This window comes from Schistocerca americana, chromosome 7 (assembly GCF_021461395.2).
Source record: "Schistocerca americana isolate TAMUIC-IGC-003095 chromosome 7, iqSchAmer2.1, whole genome shotgun sequence".
Classification (NCBI taxonomy): Eukaryota; Metazoa; Arthropoda; class Insecta; order Orthoptera; family Acrididae; genus Schistocerca; species Schistocerca americana.
Window position 1 is genome coordinate 133,446,693 of NC_060125.1, and position 27,386 is coordinate 133,474,078.

The following is a 27,386-nucleotide window of genomic DNA, read 5'->3' on the forward strand; positions in this document are numbered from 1 at the left end:
AAGGGAGAGGGTAAGGAGTCATTCCAATCCCGGGAGCGGAAAGACTTACCTTAGGGGGGAAAAAGGGAAAAAAGGGAAAAAAGGACAGGTATACACTCGCACACACACACATATCCATCCACACATATGTGTATGTGTGGATGGATATGTGTGTGTGTGCGAGTGTATACCTGTCCTTTTTTCCCTTTTTTCCCTTTTTTCCCCCTAAGGTAAGTCTTTCCGCTCCCGGGATTGGAATGACTCCTTACCCTCTCCCTTAAAACCCATATCCTTTTGTCTTTCCTTCTCCTTCCCTCTTTCCTGACGAGGCAACCATTGGTTGCGAAAGCTAGAATTTTGTGTGTATGTTTGTGTTTGTTTGTGTGTCTATCGACCTGCCAGCGCTTTTGTTTGGTAAGTTTCATCATCTTTCTTTTTAGATATATTTTTCCCACGTGGAATGTTTCCCTCTATTATATATATATATATATATATATATATATATATATATATATATATATATATATATATATATATATATATATATAAAAAAAACAAAGATGATGTGACTTACCAAAAGAAAGTGCTGGCAGGTCGACAGACACACAAACAAACACAAACATACACACAAAATTCAAGCTTTCGCAACAAACTGTTGCCTCATCAGGAAAGAGGGAAGGAGAGGGAAAGACAAAAGGAAGTGGGTTTTAAGGGAGAGGGTAAGGAGTCATTCCAATCCCACGAGCGGAAAGACTTACCTTAGGGGGAAAAAAGGACGGGTATACACTCGCACACACACACATATCCATCCACACATATACAGACACAAGCAGACATATTTAAAGACAAAGAGTTTGGGCAGAGATGTCAGTCGAGGCGGAAGTGCAGAGGCAAAGATGATGTTGAATGACAGGTGAGGTGTGAGTGGCGGCAACTTGAAATTAGCGGAGATTGAGGCCTGGTGGGTAACGGGAAGAGAGGATATATTGAACAGCAAGTTCCCATCTCCGGAGTTCGGATAGGTTGGTGTTGGTGGGAAGTATCCAGATAACCCGGACGGTGTAACACTGTGCCAAGATGTGCTGGCCGTGCACCAAGGCATGTTTAGCCACAGGGTGATCCTCATTACCAACAAACACTGAAACACTGTCTGCCTGTGTCCATTCATGCGATAGACTTCCTCAAATCCTGCCCTGAAATGAGATCCATCCTTCATGAAATCCTCCCCACTCCACCAAGAGTGTCTTTCCGCCGTCCACCTAACCTTCGTAACCTGTTAGTTCATCCCTATGAAATCCCCAAACCACCTTCCCTACCCTCTGGCTCCTATCCTTGTAACCGCCCCCGGTGTAAAACCTGTCCCATGCACCCTCCTACCACCACCTACTCCAGTCCTGTAACCCGGGAGGTGTACACGATCAAAGGCAGAGCCACATGTGAAAGCACCCACGTGATTTACCAACTGACCTGCCTACACTGTGATGCATTCTATGTGGGAATGACCAGCAACAAACTGTCCATTTGCATGAATGGACACAGGCAGACAGTGTTTGTTGGTAATGAGGATCACCCTGTGGCTAAACATGCCTGGACTGGAGTAGGTGGTGGTGGGAGGGTGCATGGGATAGGTTTTACACCGGGAGCAGTTACAAGGGCAACACTTAGGGGCAGTTTTAGAAAGAAGTGTTACAGATGGTATTACAAGGTAGGGCGGAAAGAAAGCAGGTTGAAAATAAGAGTGAGGAGAGGAAAAAGCAATACAGTGAAAGAAAGAAGGGATACTACTAAAGGTAACTGCAGAGAAAACAATAGAATATGAGGAACTAACATTGAAATGTGGTCCTCTGAAGGCCTATAAGAGAGGAGATGTGAAGAAAGCTTGAAGCTACTTTTAGTATGCACATTCCTAAGAACTGGAGGCATTACTTACTTTCCAGCCTTGTCCGCTCATCTGGCTCGTATGATGATATTATCTTCTCCACACGCCTTTTGTCATATAGGGGATACAGGATCTCATTCAGTCTTTGATCACGTTGCTTCTCATTGAGAAATGTAATCAACTGTTCAATACTGATCTTGCAACTTTTGCCTTGAGTGCTGGAAAATAATAAGGAAGTAAAAGGCTTAACAATTATTTGCTCATGTTGAGGAACACAGAAAATAATAAGTAAACATTATTTAGAGCTATATTAAAATGTATTTAGTGCTTACCTACTTGAGCACAAACCCTCATTTTTGCAATGTACTGAAGTACTTGAGACAACCAAATAGCTCATAATCTGCTAATCCCTATTACTAATTACCATATCAACTATAACAACTGCAAAACTGATAGACAAAGAAGTGGAAAAGTGAACCTTGAATTTCAAGCCTTCAGAGCTTTATATGTAATTCCTCCATCTACAGAAAAGGGAAAATGCCAAATAGAAAATGCAGACAAGCAGAAAGCTGAAAGAATGAAAGAAAAGTTACTCTAAGCTGTTGATCAGGAAAACACATGGATCAGATGAAATAATTGGCTGTAAGTGTCTTTTAATGTGGGGAGTATTCTCTTTATTAAACATTACTCTATACAGGGTGTATCAAAAAGAATCATCTGATTTGGCACATCTATATTTCTGGAACTACTATACATACACGATGAATTTTGTTTTTTGATGAAAAGGAAAATCAAAAAGCTTTTTTTTTTTTCATACCATTTCACAGGTGTTCAATACGGCCCCCTTGAGATGCACGGCATATGTCAGTGAGGTATTCCCACACTGCAACTAGCATATCTTGAGTTACTGCAACAAGCAAATCTTGAGTTACAGCTTCCACAGTTGATGTTATGCAATGTCTCAGTTCATTCATTGTTGTTGGTAACAGAGACACAAAAACAGAGTCTTTTATAAACCCCCACATACAGTCAGGTCCGGTGACCTTGGAGGCCAGCAATGTAAGGCTGAACAATTTGGTCCAGCACAACTGATCCATTATTCAGTAATCCTTTGATTTAAAAATTCCCACTATTACAGATGCCAGTGTGGTGGTACCCCATCCTGTTGGTAAATGAAGTCATTCGAATTAGTCTCCGGCTGCGGGAAAAGAAAGTTCTCAAGCATATAAAGATATGTGCTTCCTATAACAGCATTCTCGGCAAAGAAAAACAGACCATACACCTTCCCCAGTGAAAGTGCACAAAACACATTAAATTTTGAAGAGTCCCTCAGATGTTGTACAACTTCAAGTGGTTGTTCTGTATCCCATAATCTCACATTATGGAAGTTCACCTTTCCATTTAAATGGAATGTTGCCTCACGGAAAAAGTGTGGAAGAAGATTGCCATCCTCCATCTTGCCAAGAACGAAATTAAAGAACTCCTCAAGTTGTTCTTTGTCACCTTCATGAAGAGCCTGGAGTAGCTGAATTTTGTATGGTTTCATGTGTAAACGTTGATGCAACAAACACCAGAGAAACATTAGGGGTATGTTGAGCTGTTGAGCTGCACGGCGAAAGGATTTCTACAGTGGATGCATTCCATGTCTGTGTCAGACTCTTGGGGATGGCCCAGTGATTTTCCCTTACACAATAAACTGTTTCTCAGAATTGTTCATGCCATCATCTAATGATCTGTGCTGTAGGAGGATCCACACCACACCTAGTACAAAATTCACGCTGAACAGTTATTACTGATTCGCACTGAGTAAACGAGGCAATGATTTGTTGACAATAACATTGCTGAAGTGGAATTCTTTGCCTAGAGTCTCGACAATAACCAAATGCAGCACCTGCATTGCAATGTCAACTTCACTCCAGACCAGAGTGTGCAACATCACTACCTATTCTGATTCTGGCTCTTGAGGAAGAATGGGCTGCCATTCCTACATACACATTTGAACACCTCACTGAAAGTGTCCACAGCGGAGTTCAAGTCATCATAAAGGTGAAACATGGACATATCCTGTATTAATGGTTTACTTACTGAAAAACAAATTTTTGTCCCTATGGAACTTTTATTGATTGGAAATAGATTGTAATATACCTTACTTAAAAATTCATTAAAGGAGTACCTAACTATGGGTAGTTTCTTCATTTCAGTCTATTATAAACACAGCGGCAAGCACACTTAGCTGCTGTCCTGTGCACATACTGTATGTTGCAAAATTGTCTTTATAACTTTGATCATGTACCACGGAAATAGGCAGAAAGGAACAGTTTGCAGCATAATGTTCACACACACGTAAAGCTGTTTTTTTCTTATTTGTCCATGTTAGTTATTGACTGACCACCCTACAGCAGTTGGCATATTGTTTGGAATGATTTGTACGGACCAGATCTAACACCCAGGTGCTGCAGAATCCCATCACATTTTGTTACCGGGTGGGACTTGCATGAACTGTGAGCTCACATCAGAGCAGCAATACCATACTTTAATGAGGACATGGAACTGGAATATCACTTAGATAACTTGTGTGCTACAGACAGGGCACGCATTTAAGGTGATCATCCATCCCTCCATTTTTTTGTGGTCATGATTTTTCTAGCTCTGTTCCGAATTTTTTCAAAAGTAATTTGGGACACCTGGATTTAACAATTATGAAATGATTTATCCTGAACTGTATGTTCATTTCACCTATATCGGTATGCTGTTACTGAAAGGGTATTTTCCCATATGAGTAGTGTGTGGAACAGTGACAAAACAGTCTGTTGTAGGAACTACGAAAGCAATGTTAGTGACTAGAAAGAATTATTATGAAACTTGAATGTTTTCATAAGGCTTTTGAGAATACAGACATGTTGAAGAAAATTTATATGACTGATAAATATTGTATGCCTGCTTACACTCCTTCATCTTAGATGGTACTAATAATATATAAATTAATGTACTTTTTGTAACAAATTAATGTGACAATTTGACTTTATTATATTCAATTCAGACTTTTTTTATAATATTACAATTATTTAATGTTCCCGAATTTGACTCTAGAAAATGTGGTCACCCTGATACACTGAACTCTGTTAAGTGGCTACTAGAATCTTAGGTGCATATGAACATTGTGCCGCAAACTGCGCTTTTCTACTAGCCCCATTTCCTAAATATATGTGATCAAAGTAGTAAAGACAATTTTGGAATAACCTGTATTTTCCATACTTCATTATTGAGACAATGGGAAGCTGCTGACAATGGGCAACCGTGAATAGCGCAATGCCACCCTGCCCGCTGGACAACTGAATGCCTTAAATGTCATTTGCCTTCTATTCATTGAGTTGCAAATTAGTATTACATCTGAATATGAATGTCTCTATAATGCACTTTCACAAAACCTTGCTACTCTCATGTGTAATTTACATTTGCTGATCAGTAGGAGGCATGCATCCACTGGCGTTGTTAGCACTGAAATGCCAGCAAGAAAACATTCCCCCTCTCATGTTCCTGCTCCCCATGGAACATCATGGCCATTGCCCACCTTATCATCTACAGACTTTTTGTGCCTGGGAAAATAATGTAATTTGACACACACATCCGGGGTTTTTGAAGCTTTCGTCTTGCATCGGCAATTTAAGTGATGCCAGGCCTGCCTCGATGATACATCAGGTTGATTAATTATGTGTTAATGGCATCTGGAACAGTTGAATCCACAACAGTATATGAACCAATTTTAAATGATGAAAAGAACAATTACTGGATTCAGTTCATCACTAAATGAACATGTGTACTACCTATGTTAACTTTGGCGTACCCCTGAGATATGTCTTCACTTAAGGCAACCATCTGTCAGTATAATGTAGCACTGCTTTAGTTCAGCTAATTAAAGTATTGCAGGCTGGTTTCACTCACAAGAATGAATGGATAGCTCAGTCAGCTAAAACACTAAAGAGTGGTTTCAGTTAAAAGAATAAGTAAATGGTTCAACCAACAGAAGATTATTGATTGTTTTCACTTGAAAAGAAAGAATGAATAATTCAATAAATATGCAAAGCTGCAACGGTGTCAAATCTTTTCATTCAATTGCTCCCACTGACTCCCACAGACCGGTTTCATTCGAAACAATGAAGGAGTAGTCCAACTGGCTAAATCGATTGTTTTCATTTGGTTGCTCCTGCAGACTAGTTTCACTCAAAAGAATGAATGAATTCAACTGATACGTATAACTACAACAGAATTAACTGATTGTTTTCCAACAACCGAATGAATCAATTGCTTTCATTCAATTGTTCCTATCACTAACTTTGGTCAGCCGATATGTTCCCAACATACAACAGATAATTATGGATGACTAGATTTTTTTGACTGGTTGTTATTATATGGACTACCGGTATATTGATGCAATGTGACATTACTCATACTTCTTTATTTTATTAGGTTGGTGCATAGGTTCATAGGTTTTTGTTTTGCAAGTTAGTATTTGGTTGCTATGGGTTTATTTATCAATTCTCATTTTTTATTTGCAGTTCACTGTTGCTTTTTGAGGTTATGTATTGTCATTTCAGATAGTGAGTGGAGCTGTGGACATTAAAAATGGAGTAAGTGGAGAAATTGGAACATTTCTGACATAGTCCTCTGTTTGAGATCAATACAGGGGTGACAGCAGTGGAGGCAGCCAGAAACATTTGTGTCATGTATGGGGATAACGCCATTGGGCAGAGCATGGCAAAAAAATGCTTTGATCATTTTAAGGAGGATTATTTTGAGATTAGTGACTCTCTGCATTCAGGAGGAACTTCAGTGTTTCATGAAGACTGTTTAAACATATTAATTCACAATAATCCATGTCAGTGTACTCCAGAACCGGCAGATGTGTTGAGCTGTGAACATTCCACCACTGTAGAGAGTTGCAAGCAACAGGGAAGGTTCAAAAATCAGGTGTATGGGTACCGCATGCTCTAACCCAAAATCACAAAAATTAGCCTTATGTACGCCTCTGCTAGCTCATAAGCAATTGTCTCGTGAACAAAGCCGACCATTCCTATCCTGTATTATTACTGGTGTTGAGAAATGCTGTCTTTATAGTACTGTAAGGAAAAGAAAGGAACGATTGAGCCCAAAGAAAGCAGTAACTCCCCATGTTAAGACCTGCATGCATCCACAAAAGATAAAGTTATGTATCTGGTGGAACAGTGACGACATGGTGCACTATGAACTGCTTCCCCGAGTTGTAACCATCACCCCTGACATTTACTGTCAACAACTGAGATGTCTTGCAGACACAATCCATCAACAACAACCAGGAAGACTGTGTGAAGTGATGCTACTCCAAGATAATGCCCAACTGCAGTCTGCTAGAGTGACAAAAAACACTGTACACGAGTTGGGTTGGGAAGTCATTCCATACCCCCCTTATGCATCTAATCTTCTACCCTCAGACTTTCACCTTTCTTGCTCTTTACCCAGCAACATTCAAGGAACTTCCTTTCCGGATCAAAACATCCTTCCTACATGCTTCAACGAGTTCTTCACCTCAAAACCACATGATTTCTACAGTCACTGAACCAAAAAGTTACCCCAGTACTAGCAGACTTTTGTAAAAAGTGAAGGAGAATACATTATTGATGATGAAAATCTCTCTCATTTGTATCTACTGTTTATTAAACTTTTGGAAAAAACGCTATGAACTTATGCACCAACCCAATACTTTTCACTTGTTCATACATCCCATGATATGATTTATTCACTTGTTCTCCTTCTTATGTGTCCAATTATAAATTAAAAAACAATGACAACTGATCAGAAATTAAGGATAAGACAGCTATAGAATGAAGCTCTGTTTCGAGTATTAGTACAAAATGAATAAGAAGATTATTCAGATTGCAATAACAGCAAGTTTAGTACAGAGTACTCAACATGGATATTAGTGTGTTTCTTAAGATTACTTTTAACGGTTTCCTTTGCTTTACTAATCTCATTTCATCATTCTTTTCTATTTTCACCAATTTAAGTAGAGAACAGCCCTTCATTATTTAGTCTGTGTTTCTGGAAAGGAGAGTAAATTTTAAGTTGTTTGATTAAGAAACTTTTCAAAAGCAGTTTGTTTATGTACAGCATCCTCTAGACCAAATTTTCGTAAAAATGATTTCTTGTTTACTGATAATTTAACTAATTTATTATTAGTAAAATATTATTTTTATCATAAGTAAATAGTGCTTGTTTTGCCATAGAATTGTTCCACTTGGCTGACTGTATGGCGTAGGAACTGGGGAAGTAAACGAGGCACTTCAGTGATTAGACAGAATTTGCAGAAGAGATAGAACGAGAATGAAATAGGAGAGGAGAATTGCTGCCCTTCAAGCTGAATTAGACAAGGCCAGGTAAGATCGGGAGAGGTTAAGAAGGAAGAAGGGTTAAAGAGACATGGGAAGCGGCAAATGGTAACACAAGTGACAAGCTTAGAACTACGACAGCTTTGTGGTGAATGTGAAAAGTATGTCTGACCAGCTGCTTTAGTCAGAAACTGATGAGCCTCGCATAGATATAGGTGTAGACAGGGCACAAAAAACTCTCAGTTATAAATTGAGAAATATGATCATAAGGAAGTCAGTAAAGAGAAAGAAAGTTTTGTTGTTAGGTTGTGCTCATGCTGGAGAGCTAGGCCAGCTTTTGGAGGATGGACTAGGAACAGAATACCACATCACCATTTTTTTTAAATGTAATGCTGGTCTGGATCCGCCTCCATAGCTGAGTGGTCAGCATGGCTGACTGCCATGCGAAGGATCCAGGTTTGATTCCTGGCACTGCCACGGATTTTTCCTGGAGAGGACTGGAATGCTGTGCACTCAGTCTCATGATGTGAACTGAGGAGCTACTTGACTGAGTAGTAGCTGTTATAACTTCAAGTTGAACAAATATATTTCAAGGAAGACACAATACATGAAAGTCACAGATCAAGTAAACAGAGTAGGTGTGTGTAAACTTTAACAGTCAAATCATAACTCAGCAGAAGTCTAGCGGCCGCTGGCTGGCTGGCCGCATCCCGAGCATCAGGTAGAGCTGAAGGTGGTGTAGCGGCATCCGGAACAGGCATTGCCCGCACACGAGGCCGAAACTGTTCCGAATGATGCACTGCAACACCCGTGTCCATCTGAATTTCATACAGGCATCGGCCATGGTGTCGTAAGATACAGCCAGGACTCCATTTTGGCTGCCTGCCATATCCCCATACCCATAAAAGGTCGTCAGCGATGAACCGGCCAAGCGAAGGCACCCGCGGCCGTGAGGTGGAAGGCCACAGAAGATGAAGTAGCGTGCGGGGCTGTCGGCCATGTAAGAGCTCAGCCGGGCTGTGGTCGCCCGTGGGAGTGAAACGGTAAGAAGCCAGAAATTGTAGAAGCACATCATCAGCAGAAGAAGTCAGGAGTTTCCTCATCTGAGCATTAAATGTGCGGACCAGCCGTTCAGCCTCACTGTTTGACTGTGGATGGAACGGAAGGGCCATGACATGCATGACGCCATGACGGGCACAAAAATCCGCAAAATTTGGAAGAGGCAAATTGCGGACCATTATCAGAAAAAAGAGTAGAGGGAAGGCCTTCCAAAGACAAAATGCGAGTTAGAGCATGGGTTGTTGCCGCGATGGTAGGCGACGTGCAACGGACAATGAAATGGAAGTTAGAGTAGGCGTCAATAATGAGAAGCCAATAAGTACCTAAAAAAGGTCCCGCGAAGTCAGCATGAATACGCTCTTGGGGCTTCTCAGGCGAAGGCAACTGGAATCACTCAACAGAGGAAAGTCCACTGGACCTGACGGGATACCAATTCGATTCAACACAGAGTACATGAAAGAACTTGCCCCCCTTCTAATAGCCGTGTGCCACAAGTCTCTAGAGGAACGGAAGGTTCCAAATGAGTGGAAAAGAAAACAAGTAGTCCCAGTCTTCAAGAAGGGTCGTCGAGCAGATGCGGAAAACTATAGACCTATACCTCTGACGTCGATCTGTTGTAGAATTTTAGAACATGTTTTTTGCTTGAGTATCATGGCCTTTTTGGAAACCCAGAATCTACTATGTAGGAATCAACATGGATTCCGGAAACAGCGATCGTGTGAGACCCAACTCGCTTTATTTGTTCATGAGACCCAGAAAATATTAGATACAGGCTCCCAGGTAGATGCTATTTTTCTTGACTTCTGGAAGGCGTTCGATACAGTTCTGCACTGTCACCTGATAAACAAAGTAAGAGCCTACAGAATATCAGACCAGCTGTGTGGCTGGATTGAAGTGTTTTTAGCAAACAGAACACAGCATGTTGTTATCAATGGAGAGACGACTACAGACGTTAAAGTAACCTCTGGCGTGCCACAGGGGAGTGTTATGGGACCATTGCTTTTCACAATATATATAAATGACCTAGTAGATAGTGTCGGAAGTCCCATGCGGCTTTTCGCGGATGATGCTGCAGTATACAGAGAAGTTGCAGCATTAGAAAATTGTAGCGAAATGCAGGAAGATCTGCAGCGGATAGGCACTTGGTGCATGGAGTGGCAACTGACCCTTAACATAGACAAATGTAATGTATTGCGAATACATAGAAAGAAGGATCCTGTATTGTATGATTATATGATAGAGGAACAAACACTGGTAGCAGTTACTTCTGTAAAATATCTGGGAGTATGTGTGCGGAACGATTTGAAGTGGAATGATCATATAAAGTTAATTGATGGTAAGGCGGGTACCAGGTTGAGATTCATTGGGAGAGTCCTTAGAAAATGTAGTCCATCAACAAAGGAGGTGGCTTACAAAACACTCGTTCAACCTATACTTGAGTATTGCTCATCAGTGTGGGATCCGTACCAGATCGGGTTGATGGAGGAGATAGAGAAGATCCAAAGAAGAGTGGCACGTTTCGTCAGGGTTATTTGGTACCCGTGATAGCATTACGGAGATGTTTAACAAACTCAATTGGCAGACTCTGCAAGAGAGGCACTCTGCATCGCGGTGTAGCTTGCTCACCAGGTTACGAGAGGGTGCGTTTCTGGATGAGGTATCGGATATATTGCTTCCCCCTACTTATACCTCCCAAGGAGATCACGAATGTAAAATTAGAGGGATTAGAGCGTGCACGGAGGCTTTCAGACAGTCATTCTTCCCGCGAACCATACGCGACTGGAACAGGAAAGGGAAGTAATGACAGTGGCACGTAAAGTGCCCTCCGCCACACACCATTGGGTGGCTTGCGGAGTATAAATGTAGATGTTAGATGTAGATGTAGAAGGCCACGATGACAAAGATGACTTCGGGGAGGCAGCCTGTGATGCACAAGGGCCACAGGCAGTGACTATGTGTGCGATTTCAGAGTCGATGCCGGGCCAGTACACATGACTGCGCGCCAGAGATTTTGTGCGAGAGACACCCCAGTGCACTTGGTGAAAGAAACAGGTACCACAACACGTGGCAAAGCATTGTCGGGGGAAAGGAGGATGACACCATCCCTAGCCGTGAGGCGGTAGCACAAAGCGTAGTAGTTCCGCAACGGATCAGAAGTCTTAGCGGACGGACAATCTGGCCAATCCTTCTGAATACAGCATAAAAACTGGGAGAGGGTAGGGCCAGAACCCATAGCAGCCGCCAACCGGTCTCTGGTGATGGGGAACCTGTCCACAACCCGCTGCTCGGCAACATCCAGGTGGAAACACAAAAGTTCGTCCCTATCGAATAGATCAGGACCCATGGGAAGGCATCAGCATTCGCATGTTGAGCCGCCGGCTGGAAATGAATCTCATAATTGAAGCGAGACAAGTAAAAAGCCTAACGCAGGAGGCGGTGTGCAGCCTTGTCGGGAAGTGACGTTGATGGACAAAACAAGGACACAAGTGGTTTGATCCATAGAGAAAAACACCAAACTTATGAAGATCATAAATAATGGCCAAAGCTTCTTTTTCAATTTGAGAATACTTTCGTTGGGCATCCGTGAGCGTTTTGGAGGGTTGCTCAGAACCGTCAGAAAAACGGTGTGCAAGGACTGCACCGACCCCATATTGAGAGGCGTCCGTGGCAAGAACAAGATGTTGGCCAGGTTGATAAGTAGCCAGGCACGGAGCCTGTTTCAGCATAGTCTTCAATTTCTCGAAAGCCACATCGCATGACGCAGACCAGTGAAAAGGCACGTTTTTATGCAACAGGCGATGCAGCGGCTGAGCCACCGAAGCAGCAGACGGTAAAAACTAGTGACAGTATGCTATTTTCCCCAAGAAGGCCTGCAGTTCCTTAACAGATGTAGGGCGAGGAAGGGCATCGATCGCAGCGACAGTTTGCTGAAGCAGACGAATACAATCCTGGGAGAGTTGAAACCCCAAGTACATGATAGATGCCTGAAAAAATTGTGATTTCTGAAGATTACACTTAAGACCAGCAGTCTGTTAGACATGAAAAAGCGTGCGGAGATTTTGAAGATGTTCATCAGTGGTGCAGGCAGTGACAGCAATGTCGTCCTGGTAATTTATACACTTAGGGACAGTGAGCAATAATACTTCCAAGAATCGCTGAAAGAGAGCAGGGGCGCTGGCAACCGCAAATGGCAATCGTTGGTATGGATAGAGGCCGAAAGGCGTGTTAAGGACCAGAAACTGCCGGGAAGCAGCATCGAGAGGACGTTGATGATAAGCTTCTGACAGGTCAAGTTTAGAAATATACTGGCCTCCAGCAAGTTTAGTGAACAATTCTTCAGGTCGAGGCATAGGGTAAGTGTCAATAAGGCATTGAGCATTTACAGTGGCTTTGAAATCGCCACAGAGGCAAATATCACCATTTGGCTTAGCAACGACAATGACAGGAGAGGACCACTCACTGGAAGTGACAGGAAGCAAGACTCCTGAAGCAGTGAGACGATCCAGCTTCCATTTGACCTGATCACGAAAGGCCACATGAATAGACCGAGCCCGAAAAAACTTAGGCTGAGCCATGGGTTTGAGCGTGATATGGGCTTCAAAGTCGTTTGCACAGCGTAACCCAGGAGAAAAATGGGACAAAAATGTCATCGACAAGGAATCCAATTGAGCACATGGAATAGCATCAGAGATGATATTGACAAGAGTCATCTATGGAGAACCCAAAACCGCGAAAGGCATTGAAACCAAAAAGATTCTCCGTGTTACTATGGTCGACCACAAATATGGGAACAGTGCGAACGACAGATTTGTAAGATTCCTCAGCATCAAATTGTCCCAAGAGAGAAATCTGCTGTTTATTGTAAGTCCGTAATTGCCTAGTGACAGGTGACAGCATTGGAGAACCCAACTGAAGATACTTCTGAGAATTGATGATAGTAGCAGCGGAATCAGTATCCACCTGCATGCAAACATCTCGACCAAGTATTTGGACAGTGAGGAATAACTTCCCCGATAGGGAAGAAGTACAATTGACAGACAACACAGAATCAGAATCAACGTCATGTTTATGAACATCATGTATGCGGTCGGATTTGAAAATGGATGACACACAACCCCTTTTTTTTTTGCATTTGTGACACATGGCCCAATGTTGTGGACAATCTCCTCGTGAATGTTTTTTAAAACACCGTGCACATAAAGGAAGTTGCCGTGGGTTTTGCTGCAGTTTCTTAGAGGTTTGTTTACGGTTAGGCCGAGGCTGCGCTTGGGAGCGTACTGCGGCCACGTCGGCCGGTGGGGACACGCCACACGCTTCGTCAACATCGAAAGGTTGTTATTTCCCCGACGTCGCCCCATGCCTCTATTTGCGCTCCAGTGGCATGAGAAATGTCAAAAGACTGAGCAATGGATAGGACTTCATCTAGAGACGGATTTGTCAACTGAAGGGCACGTTGCCTAACTTCTTTGTCAGGCGCCGATCTGATAATAGCATCCCGTACCATGGAATCAGCGTAGGATTCTTTGTGAACTTCAGTAACAAATTGACACTTTCTACTGAGGCTGTGATGCTCAGCAGCCCAAGTGCGATAGGACTGAATCAGTTGTTTTTGACAACGATCAAAGGCAACACGAGAGGCTACCACATGCGTTTGCTTTTGAAAATAGACGGACAGAAGTGAGCACATTTCAGCAAAGGACAAAGATGTAGGATCTTTCAAAGGAGCCAATTGTGACAACAACCGATACATTTGAGGTGGAATCCATGAAAACAACAGAGACTTACATGTTTGTTCGTCCGCAACATGAAATGCCAATAAGTGCTGTCGAAGATGTTTTTCGTAATCAGACCAGTCTTCCGCCATCTCGTTGTAAGGAGGAAAAGTAGGTAGAGATGACGATGAGAGACACCCCGCATTTGATGCTGCGACGAAATCATGAATGGCATTTGTGAGAAGCATTTGCTGTTCTATGAGACCTTGCAATAGTTGCTCTAAAGTAGCCACGAAAACATGTGGGTCAATGATGGAAAAGAAAAATCCCATCCTCGTTGCCAATTGTTATAACTTCAAGTTGAACAAATATATTTAGAGGAAGATGCAATACATGAAAGTCGCAAATCAAGTAAACAGAGTAAGACGTGTGTACACTTTAACAGTCAAATCATAACTGAGTCCAAGTCTAACGGCCGCTGGCTGGCTGGCCGCTTAGGTGGCACTGCTGCTGCATGGCTGGCAGACACCGCCGCACATAGAGGATGCGCGTAACTGCGCAGCGGCACTTTGAAAGATCGGCGAGTCGTAACAGTAGCAACTCCAGATCACAAGTACTAACAGTGTCCAGGAGAGTGATGTGCTAAACCCTCAACCCTCCATCCACATTCAGACATTCAGTGACGTCGTCAGCAGAAGCTGATAAGGCCAGGGCCTGTGGATGGAGTAGTACTGGCCTGAGGTAGGTGACAGAGGATTTATTATCACTATGTAAAGACTTCATCAAGCAAGACACAGTTGTTATGCTGGGTGGGCTGGATAACAGTACTGACAGAGAGACTGGGTACAATATAGTATGTGACTTGTAAAAATTTCATCAGCATTGAGACAAGCTAAAGTTGACTTTGTATCTTTTCTGGGATGACATGACCAATCTCATTTGAACTGTTTTGTTGGGAGAGTTAATTTGGTGTTGGAAAGCTGCTAATGTTGGCTACAGGATCACATATTGGCGTAATTCTGGTTGATTCCTGGGATTATACTAGGCATGACTTTCTACTCAACAGGAAATGGAAGGATAAACTGGCTGGGCTAACAGCAGAAAACTTAAAGACGGGTGGAACTGTCATGAGTAGCACAGTACCAGAGGTTACAGAGCAGAACTTTTTTAGGATATGGAGGACAGAAGTAAATAAGATTTTGAGAGAGACCTGGATTGAAACAAAACTTCAGTTTGAGAAAGAAACCAAACAGCATAATTCTGGCATGCTGCATCAGCATTTTCAGCAATCAGCAAAAATTTTATTTCCACAAATTTTGTCTCAGCCACTGTGAAAGCCTAGCTATCCTTATCGCATCAAAGTATTTGAGATTAATAACTAAAATTAATAAACTACTTGCATTATAGATGTGTTAACATTTTGCGGTCTAGCTGCGAGCTATGTTCGCAGTCCCTGCACTAAGCGTTGCTGACAAGCAACATGCTATGCCCACAGTGACGTAAAAAAATACACAGAAAAAAACTACGGGTTATACTCGCAATTTGTGTGTTTTGTTATGTGGCCTGATGGTTTATTTATGCCAAAAATCCACTAGATAGCAGCACCAACAAGAGAAATGTTTGTGTCTCTAAATTCTGACACATCCACGTATAATCAGTGCCGGCAAGATGTCATATACTGATATCGCTTACACATGAAGAATTTTTGGATCTTCTATTCAATGATTCAGAGCCTGAAGGAGCATTTTGTGACAATTCTGAAGATGACAGAGATATTGCCAATAATTATAACATATTTACTAGAATTCCGACTTTGTGGTATGTTGAAACATGTAAGAAATAGTAGGCTGCTTGTACATGTTTGCTATGTATATTTCATGTAATATATTTTGACTTCTAATGATAATACAGTTTATCCAGTTGTACATATGAGTTATTTATATACAAAGGAATAGCTTCACAATGATACTGAAATGACGTCTCAACAGGAAACGTGTACAATAGATCGCAAATTTTGGAATGGTAATTACTTTCAATCTCTCTCTATGGCGGACTATTATCCAATGTGTGATGTTGTGCTGTGCATCCCAGAATGCTTTAACTATTTCACACGAAAGCCAATTATGTGTAGAAATAATTTATTAAAAAAATAGTAATTAGCTGTGTATTGTGATTTTTTTAATAAATACCTTTCAGTTGTTTTTATAAAACATAAGCAAGTGCAATATTCTTTCTACCTACAATAAATCCTACCATAAAACTCTTATTTTCCTCGTTTCAGCTACAAACTTTTGATATCAGAGCAAATTTAAGTGAAGTTGGTAACTATAATGTGGTATTTCATTTTAAAGTTTAAAGTACAGTAGTAAAACAGAAAAAACTGCAATGATTTATCTGTAACCATTCCTGAACTATGATTTTTTTTAAAAATGACAAAAAAAAAAACAGTCTGATGTGCTAGAAAGTCATACTAAGTCCCAGACCTTAAAGTGTTAAGTTTCACTTTCTCGAGAATTCTCAACATTTTTTAAAAAAGGTAGTATATAGTTGGCTTTTTAATCATCTGGTAGCATAATATATTGTCACAGTCACAGTTCATATTGCTCAAAGGTTCTGATATTGAGAAACCTGTCTGCACACACAATGAGAATTTACTTAATTTGTTACACAACAAATTACAGACCACTTGTATATTTAGTGATCTATCAAAGGCATTTGACTGTGTAAATCACAATATACTTTCAAGTAAATTAGAATATTATTGTGTAGCAGGAAATGCAACAAAATGGTTCAACTCCTATAACCCTGACAGAAAACAAAGAGTGTTAAAAAAGGAAAGAGACACGTATTAAGCTATCAGCCAACATCCACCTGGAAATGAATTACATTTGATGTTGCAAAATATTCCATATTAGGGCCTTCACTTTTTCCTGTTCATATCAGTGTCCTTTCATCAGTGGCACAGTCTAGTTTGTTCTGTTTGCAGATGATACAAATATTGCAATAAACAACAAATCACGTAAAGTCTCACAAAGATCGGCCAATGAAATTTTCACGGATATCATTCCTAGACATAATGGTTCCTAAACAATTCTTTGTCACTAAACTTTGAAAAAACAAACTTTATACAGTTCATAATTTTTAAGAGGTTTCGCACCAATATATGGCTACAATACCAAACAACCAGACAGAAGAAGTTGACGCATTAAATTGTTGGAATTACTGCTTGATAATACGTTCAACCAGAAGCATATAACGGAACCCCTGAGACACCTAAACCAATTTCTTTTTACACTGTGAATGTTGTCAGACATAGTTGATATTAAAAATAAAAAAAGCTACCATATTTTGCTTACTTTCATTCCATAATACCCTGCAGGATTACCTTTTGGGGTAACTCATGCACCCAAGCAAAAGTTTTTCGGATCTAAAAATGTGTAATGACAATTACCTGTGATGTGAACCCAAGAACATTCTGATTTTCAATAACTTCCGTTCACCATCATTGTGCCGGCACTTGTCATTACATCGGAACAATAACAATTTGTTACACATGGCTGATGAGGCATATCAGTCAGCATACCCAAAACCCAGGAAACACTTAGGACTATGAAGTATGGTTCCTCTAATGTGACATATGGTGTGGAGTCTAGTTGAAACAAGTGGTGCAGTCTACTTATAAACAAGACATCAGGAGTTTCACTAGTGTGGTATTATTTGGGAAGGTTTATTTGGCGATACGGTGCTCCAAGCGGCAGCGGTGTTGTTTCCAGGTTCTGATTTCTGTGTAGCTCCATACTCTTCAGCCATACTATATATATAACATTACAAGGTCTGATGCCAGTGATCAATCATGGCAGGGGAAAACTTGTTGGTAAATATACAATGTAGTAAGTTAAGTAAAGGAAGTATTTTAAGGAATTTATTGATATACATGTTGATATATATGAGTGAAATATAAGAAACATATGATATACATGACCAGAAATAAGGGAATAGAAATTGCTCTTTTGTGCGTGTAGTACCATTTGATTTGAGACATTAGCTTATATCAACACTCTGTAGGAATAATATAAGATAATGCTTCTATAGCGGCACCTACCAATGTTGTCAACCTGCTTAAAACTCATTAACAAATTGTTTTCAAAGGGAAAAAGAGAACCAGTTTTTCAATAATGCTGAGGGAAAAAGAGGGTGGGGGCAAAGGGGGGGGCTGAGAGGGAAGGGGTGAGTGAGTGAGTAAGTGAGAGTGAGAGAGAGAGTGAGAGTGAGTGAGAGAGAGAGAGAGAGAGAGAGCACTAGGAATGACTTTTCTTGAAAAAAGTTCCATTTGTTTGGACACTGAGGAAGTTTAATGTTTTTATGTTAATTAAGCTTACCATTAAGAACATCATATTTTTATGAAGAATCTTTGTAAATAATATAAATAAAAACAGTGACAATGAGGACAAGGCAGAAAGGCATATTGTAGAGGAGGAGAATATAAAAAAAATGTTTTAAAAGTCTGCATGACATGACAGCGAGGAGATGGAGACAGATTTGATAGAGTTGCTGTATGTGTATGAGAGAAGGGCAAAAATACGGCAACGTATGCAGATTTGTGGTGGGTCTCACAACTGTATTGTTTCAAGGGTTGATTAATGAAAATCTAAAATAATTTGTTGCTTGCAGATTTTTTAAATAGCATTTGCCAGATAACTTTAAGATTGCTGTAACATGTACTAGCGACAATAACTGTGTGACATCAGTATGAATACTGTTATCTGTAAGCACTAATTCAATGTACCATACTCACATTGATTGGAAAAGTTCTTCAATGTCAGTTCTTGGACAGATCTTGTGGTACAGTGCATAAAACTTGTCGTATGTGAAATCTGCCGCATCAATTGAAGCATGCTGTAAATTTAAAAAAATTACAAATATTGTTACATTCCAGCCTGGATTTTCCATTGTTGGAAAATTACAAATACAGTGTTTATTCTACTGAGCTCATTTGTAAGCAAAGACATAACCTTCAAGAATAGAAAAATATGCATTAAAACATGTCATTATCAAACAAGGTAACCTACTTTTCTGTGGGGCAGACCCAGCTCTGATAGACCTTTGTAGACCAGCTTCTCTGTTTGTCCAGATGCAAAAGTTTTGGCTACAACTCTAACAGGAACTTTGCCCTTGGGATTCACGAGCAACCGCAGACGCATCCAACTGAAGCATGAGACATATACTTTTTGGCAGAGGAAATGAAATGATAACAAAAAAAAGTCTTTAGGATGAATTCATGCAGCATAGGTTGTCTCCATAGTAGACTGAAATAAGTTGTAAAGATGCCACACCATATGACCTCTAGTAACATTTACAGGTGAAATAAAAATCCTTTACACTCTTTGTTTCTAATACAGCTTCATTATGTTCCATAAAAACACGGGAGAACTGCCGGATATCAGTAACGTTCTGCCACGATATTTCGGTGCAGAGTCTTCTGGCCATCTTCAGGTGAATGCCGCTGTAGTAAAAAAGTGGAAACTGTAGTGGAAATAAGATTGTCTGACAACGACTCTCATCAATCGAGATAGCGGTTATCAGCTAAACTCTGCTTGGAATCCTGTTATAGAGAAACTTCGTAGTCGACGTAGTTATCTGCATAAAGATGGAAATCGACCTGATACCGATACGCCAGGCTTTCACAGTGGAGGGCGCGAGGCGCAGCGCACGGAGCCGTTATGAACGCGCACGCTGAGCAGCGCATGCACAATGTCACCTCAGAAGGCTTTAAATAGCGGAGCTCAGTGCGTACTCGCCAGTACTACTACAGTGGCATTCACCTGAAGATGGCCAGAAGACTCTGCGCCGAAATATCGTGGCAGAACGTTACTGATATCTGGCAATTCTCCCATGTTTTTATGGAACAATCAGTTTGCCGGGAAAGCTTTAAACAGCTTCATTATAATTGTAGGCTTCACCGAATCATTCCATTATGACTGAATGGTTAAAAGTGAGTGAGTGAGTGATTCTGGCCTTTTGGATTTCCTCACTATGCTTGGTTAAGAGTGTGATTTTGGGTGCACAGCTGAGTTGCTATATCTATTTTATGCAGCGTGTTTCAACAATCAACCAAGTCATCTTCATCAGGCGCTGTGAGCTGCATTACTATGAGTACTGACATCCAGACAGTGAATACGCATAACGACAATATTTGCAGCACCTGAGGAAGACAATAGGTATACACATTATTTAACTCTACAGAATCACAAACCAGTCAAAGCAGAAGACAAAGGGGTTGCTGTAGTCTCCCTGATTCTCATCAACATCATCAACCTGTTGCAAAAAGCACACAAAAGAGACACTTTTTGTTGCAAGCACAGTTTCATGGGATGCTGTACACTATGCATCTGTGAATTACATCATTATTGGACATGAATCTGAAACTACCATTTCATTATTTCAGTTGAAAACCTTCCATGTGTTTTTGAAATCTCTATGGATTAGTAAACATGTTTTCAAACTCAGAAGTCAGTCACCAGCTCACCTGGCTAGAAGGTTTTTCAGCTGAAGATGATACAGCTACATCAAAAACACACATGAGGTGAATAAGGAACCTCTGAGAAAGAATCAAAATGCATCTCCTTTTATTTAATAAATCCACACCTACAACTAGTCATATTTACTTGAGCAATGGCAGAATCACCATATTTTATAACAGAAGAATCAGTTGTTGCAGAGAGTACAGTTTATTACAGTAATAACACAAATAAATAAGCACAAAAACACCACAAATTTTAATCTTGTGAAATAAATTAAATAACAAAGAATATTAGTGTTCATATTATGTCTTAATCATTCTGTAAAATTTTAATGGCTAGCATGCAAAAATCTGTACTTTACATTGGAAAAACTTACTGTTTCTTTAAGCACATCATTGGGCATATGTTGTCTGCTTTCACATTGTGTGTGATTTTCCTCAGCCCATCTAACCAGACCTAAAAAAGTGGCAAATGAAATATTTAAGTCAGAAACATGCTGTCATACATATTGTAGTCATTTGTTCACTAAAAATCCTCCGCAGAGGTATCTAATCTCGTCTAGGCAGACCCTATGGAAGTGATACTTATTGTGTTAATGTATTCCTACATTCCTCACTCAATACTGATTCTTGAAATATCACAAGTGGGCTTTTGCAGCTTAGTTGACGTCTATCGTCAAGCATCTGCCACCTGAAGTATTCAGCTTCTCCATGTTACATTCCCACCAGTCAAACAAACCTTTATTGTATACTTTAAATACCCCCTGTTAGTTCTATTTGATACAGCTTTCACACACTTGAACAATGTAGTAAACTGTGTTGTGTAAATATTGTACAACCCAAATCTTTTGTATATTGATTGCCTTATGGGAGTGACATAACTGACTAATTGATATGTGTCAAATGCAGTGTTTCTTTAACTCTGAGATGCTCTTTGATCTTTCTGTGCTCATTGGCTTGCAAATGTGTTTGGTTTGTAATCTGTGGCTGATTAATACAAGAGAATATTGTCATACCAATAATGTGTGTATGTGTTTTATATGTAGACAGTAGCATTCCTATATAATTTGTGCCCCCGAAGAAGAAATTGTGTTCTTGCGAATAGGTTATTTGCCATGATTCACATGGATAAATTTCTTTATGGGCAACACGAATAATTGACTGCATGCCATTGAAAGTGCCATCCAGGACATTAAGCATGAAACTGAAGTTCTGCAATGGCCTTCTCCTGTATTTCAACCACTGGATTCCACACCACACGCTGAACGAACTTGGAGCAATGTGCTAATACCCATGCCGGTTTTGTCATCACCAGTTACACTGATGCAAGCACTGATCAATGCCTCTCACAGCCACACTGCACTGTCAAGTTACATTAAACCCACATGAACATGCTATTGGTGCTGGTTGCTCAAACCGCGTCAGTACCACCCACAAGAGCAAAAGACTTTCTGTCAGCTTTCATGATCCTCCCATATCATGTTTACAATTACAGGCTCTGCCATGTATGCCCAACCAATCAGATGTATGTTTTGTAATCACAGAAAATATTTTTGCCCACCAACAAGTCTGTGATGACCCCGAACAACTAACTTTAGCAATCAGAAACCTCGAACAATGAGTGACCTCTTTGATGTCAGATATTATCTTATGCCTCTCTCCAACATGCCTACAACACTCTCAAAATGGCACTGGTCTCACATTGCACAAAACCAACAGTTCAAATGCTCATGCAGATTCTTAGCATAAGAAGTATGATGATAAGACACCATCTGAATTCCGGAGACATTTGGTCAGAATGATTGATGTATCATTTCGGATGCACTGCTGCTACACATCTGGCAACTGCTATCACAAGTTCAGCTAACCTTAATTGTTCTTGAATGAAAGCTATTATGCAAGCTGCTCCAAGTTGCTTAGAGTGCACACCATACTCGTCTCATGTGCCAAAGTGGCCATCGCAACAAATGTTGTTTCTACTGAAGACAGCCAAACCATGCAGGACCAGTCCGATGAATCAATGCTTTACTGTGATGCCACCTCTGCTCGACAACTGTTAGTATACCTGAGGACCTCCGAACCCTCCAGGCCACTGTCAATAAATTGGCTAAGCAGTTAGAGACATTGTAACTACAAACCATAGCTGCAAACAGCGCGCATACATACCACATGCTTATTCTTGAATCTTGTAGTTATGAGCTAATTCGGGCACGCATTTTCTGGTTTCACAGACATTTTGATCATAAAGTTATGAAGTGCATGAAACCATGTTCATACCCAAAAGCCAAACGTGACCTGGTTTAGGTGCAACAGATAGTGACAATCATGTATAGTGCCTACCCCAGAGGACCTGTGATGTTTTTTGATACACAAGCCACATAGAATTACACATCCTACTGCCAGCTGTAGAATGATATGAACACTGTTGCCTCCAGCATAACTACACTCTACAACGTCACTGAGACAGTCAGTCACTGACTATTCTTCAGGCTTGGTGTTTTTAATCTACATGGGCACAGACGTCAGCACACTGCTGGCCACATATTATCCTGATGTCAAGCAACTCAGTACGATGCCTTTAATGGTAGCCAACAATTCTGTTATATGTACATATGGTCACAAGACTTTGGTGTTTCACATCAGACTTACATGGGTCCTTGCATGTTAACTGTCAATGCACAACCAATTTTGGTCACACACTTTCTCAGCAGGCTAAAAGAGGAATGTGATGAAATTGAAGAACTGGACAGGAAGGGAAGATACGACTTACTATACAACAGAGTAAAGACTATGACATGGGAACAAAATAGAGCAGGAAGTGCTACTATGGAAATTTTGAGTAAAGATGAAGAGGTAGTGTATAAAGATCATGACGATGTCCTCCAGAGATGGCAAGAATATATAAAAGAGCTATATGCCACAAATAGCAAACCAGAAACTCTGGAACTTGAATCACACAACAGTGTAAGTGATGACGAGAAAGGACCGACCATCATAATGGAAGAAGTAAAGTCTGCCATAGCTGCAATGAAAAATGGCAAAGTGGTAGATACAGATACAATACCGGGAGAAATACTAAAATGCTTGAACCACGATGGAATAAGAGAAATATTGAGGTAATGTAATAAAATATATGACAGTGATGAATGGCCTGAGGACTTTCTGACAACAGTAATGATTCCATTACCGAAAAAACAAGGAACCAAGAAATGCAGCGAGCACAGGACAATCAGCCTCATTTCACATGCAGCCAAAGTGATGTTAAGAATAATTAATAAAAGACTTGAAAAAGTAATAGAGGAGAATCTTGGCAAGGAGCAGTTTGGCTTTAGACAGAATACGGGCACCAGAGATGCAATAGGGCTCCTACGAATCTTGGGAGAAAGGTTTAATGAAAAAGGAAGAGACCTATATATGCGCTTCATCGATCTAGAAAAGGCATTTGACAATGTGTGGGACAAGGTGGCGACTATAATGAGAGAAAAGAGAGTGGACTGGAAAACCAGAAGACTTATAAACTCATTATATCTTAATCAAAAAGTTTCAGTTAAAGTGAGAGGAGAAAGTACAAACTGGATCAGACTAGGAAAAGGAGTAAGACAAGGATGCTGTTTATCACCTACTCTTTTCAACCTCTACTTTGGAAATATGATTGACCAATGTTCATTAGATGACAAAGGAGTAGAAATTGGAGGAAGAAGAGTAGGGTGTTTGAGATTTGCTGATGACATGGTCCTTCTAGCCACAGGGGAAAAAGAATTACAGGATTTGGTGGACACCATTGCAACTAACAGAAAAAAATATGGAATGAAAATTAACACAAATAAAACAAAAGTATTGGCACTAGGAGGAAATAAGGAAATAAAAATTATGCTGAATGGAGAAACACTAGAACAGGTGCAAAATTTTAATCATCTTGGAAGCAGAATAGACACCGACTGGAAGTGCACCACAGAAATTAAAACAAGGATAGCAATGGCAAAAGAGGCATTTTATAAGAAAAGGAGAATCTTCTGCAGCGGTCTGGACAGAGAACGCAGAAAGAGACTCATAAAATGTCTTGTATGGAGTGTTCTTCTATATGGCGCTGAAACATGGACTATGAGGAAAAAAGACAGAGAAAGGCTGGAGGCTTTTGAGATCTGGACATGGCGGAAGATGGAAAGAATAAGTTGGATGAACAGAGTAAAAAATGAAGAGGTACTGAGAAGAGTGGGAGAGAAAAGACAGTTACTAGATGTAATAAAGAGAAGAAAAAGAAATTAGATTGGGCATATATTAAGAAAGAATGACGGACTGATAGAAACAGTTTTAGAAGGTTATGTAGAAGGGAAAAGGAAGCGAGGAAGGAAGAGATTCCAGATACTGGATGACATGATGGATGGTACAACATACAGCAGCCTTAAGAAGGAAGCAATGGATTGCAGGAAATGGAGAGGCAAAGGACCTGCTAATATAGCAGATAACTGATGATGATGACTTTCTCAGGAGGCTGCTTCAACTGTATATTTACAGAATGCTTGCCTGATGCATTCCATCAATGGTTGCACTATTCTTGGTGTAAAGGCTCATTTGATAACACAAAACTCTCACAGGGTGGATAACTTAAAACACTTCTGTACTGGACAATGAAATGGGCCTGTGAGAGTTCTACCATCACAAGTTTGTTTCAGAGCTAGTAACACTGAAGGTGATTACATGACTGTCAAGCACAAAATTACTAGGCTATGTACAGAAAATAGTGTGTTTAAAGGTATTCTGAAGGTCATAGTATGTGAACCATAAGTGGCCTGCAAAACATTGGAAATGCTTAAGATACACAGCAAATGGTGAAGCCATGAGGTGTCACCAAACAAACAAACAACACACACACACACACACACACACACACACACACACACACAATGTAACATGGTATTTGTACCACCCATGGTCTGCCTGTTTCCATGAGACCAAAATTATTTTCAAAGAGGTGTTACATGTCTGAATCACACACCATTCACACAGTCCTTGGTGCTCACCATTCCATCTAGTATGCACGAAGAATGGTTCAGAGCATCCCTGTGATGATTATTGTGTGGTGAATGCCCAAACAGTCCCAGATACCAATATCAAACATCCAGGATTTAACCAGTATTCTGGTGAGTGTGACCATTTTTAGTGTATTGCACTGCCAAAAAGCATATAAGAAGATTCCAAAGGAAATCAATGACATACCTAAGGGCAGAGTGACAGAGGTTAACTGACTATGAAATTACTCTCAACAAGGACAAGTGCTTCATCAGTGAACCTGTGGTAACCTTCCTCAGCTGTAAAGTGTCAGCACATGGCTTCACACCCTTACCTGGGATGTTGGCTACTCTTTGTGCCTGTCCACGGCTGCAGAATTACCAAAAACTGAAGTGTTTCCTCAGCATGGTTAATTTTTATTGATGCCATTTCCCTGGAACCGCTGCAACACAAATGCACTGGCTGACCACCACAAAACAGGCAAACACCCCCTCTATTGGACACCGGAGACAGAAACTTTCAATGACTCGTAAGAAAGCCTTGCTGATGCTATGGTGCTCGCTCATGCCACTCCTAGGGTACACTGAGCTTCAACTGTTAATGCCAGTCAGTATGCTATCAGCACTACGTCAAAAAGTGAATGCACACTGGCAACCTCTGAGTCTCTTTTCCAAAAAAGTGCAACCCAGCCAAACACATAGGAGCACTTATGACAGGGAGCTTTTAGCCCACTGTTACCATTTACACTGACCACAAAAACCATCATGTCGGCATTCCAAAAGATCAGTGACAAGTGCTCTCCATGCCAATTCAGACACATCAAATACATCTGGCAACTTACAATGGATGTCTGCCGCACTCATGGCGCCAATAAAATTATAGCCAACTATTTTTCTCATATCAGCAGCCTAACACCTGTTTTGAATTACAATGACCTCGCCACTGCTCAGTCTACAGATCGACAACTTCAACTGTTATTGCATGACTCCTACATCAGCCTATGCCTCCAACTGTTGGATGTTCATGACACCATGGCAAGTATATGGTGTGATGTATCTAGAAACAAACTGAGGCCTTACATCATGCCTCTCTTTCGATAAATAGCTTTTGACAGTGTCCTGAACCTGCTGCACCCTGGAGTCAAGGCCACAGACAAACAAATAGTTGATCAATTTTTATGGCCTTCAGTTAGGAAAGATGCAAGTGCCTCAATTCATGTGCACATACATTTTCAATGCAGCAAGATTGAATATCATGTGCACAAAAATGTAGGATATGTTCCAACATCAATAATGAGATTCATGCACATCCACATTGACGTAGTTTTCCCTCTTCCCCCATCTGGCTACAGATATACATTCATGGTGGGGGACAGATGTACACAGTCAGCAAAGGCTGTTCTGATCAAGGATATATCTGCTGCGATGACCGTTAGTTTGTTCGTCGAGATCCGGTTGGTATGTTTTGGTATCCTCTCCACATAACTGCAGACCAAGGGTGACAGTTTAAGTCAACCTTTTCAAAGAACTGTCAGAACTGTGTGGTTTCCATCGCCATTGTATCACAGACTACCACCTGACAAGAAACTGCACGACTGAGTGATGGGACAATAGTTTAAAGGCTGCCCTAATGGCCACAAAAATTCTTGGACTCAAGCATTGCCACTGGTTCTCCTAGGATCATGAATGACCTTCAAAATAGGCCTTAGTCCCTCACAAACATAAACAGTCTAAAGTGAACCTCTGAGGATCGTAACAGACTTCCTCATACCCTCAACTCCGCCAGGTGAGTCACAGCTTCCCTATCTGGTATAATATCTGCAGGCGCAGTGCCCATCTGCATTGCACCATAGGTCACACCCAGTT

The 27,386-nt window shown here is 40.8% G+C and overlaps 1 protein-coding gene across 1 annotated transcript in view; it reads right to left on the reverse strand.

Annotated features, from left to right (window-relative positions):
* LOC124621921 (1-phosphatidylinositol 4,5-bisphosphate phosphodiesterase-like) overlaps window positions 1–27,386 on the reverse strand; it is a 603,554-nt gene that overhangs the window by 360,370 nt on the left and 215,798 nt on the right. Inside the window, exons 5-8 of the mRNA XM_047147427.1 lie at window positions 20,889–20,968; window positions 19,061–19,196; window positions 18,787–18,887; window positions 1,910–2,076 (exon numbers count right to left, since the gene is read on the reverse strand). Coding sequence (XP_047003383.1) covers window positions 1,910–2,076; window positions 18,787–18,887; window positions 19,061–19,196; window positions 20,889–20,968 — 484 coding nt within the window. The remainder of the gene's footprint in view (window positions 1–1,909; window positions 2,077–18,786; window positions 18,888–19,060; window positions 19,197–20,888; window positions 20,969–27,386) is intronic.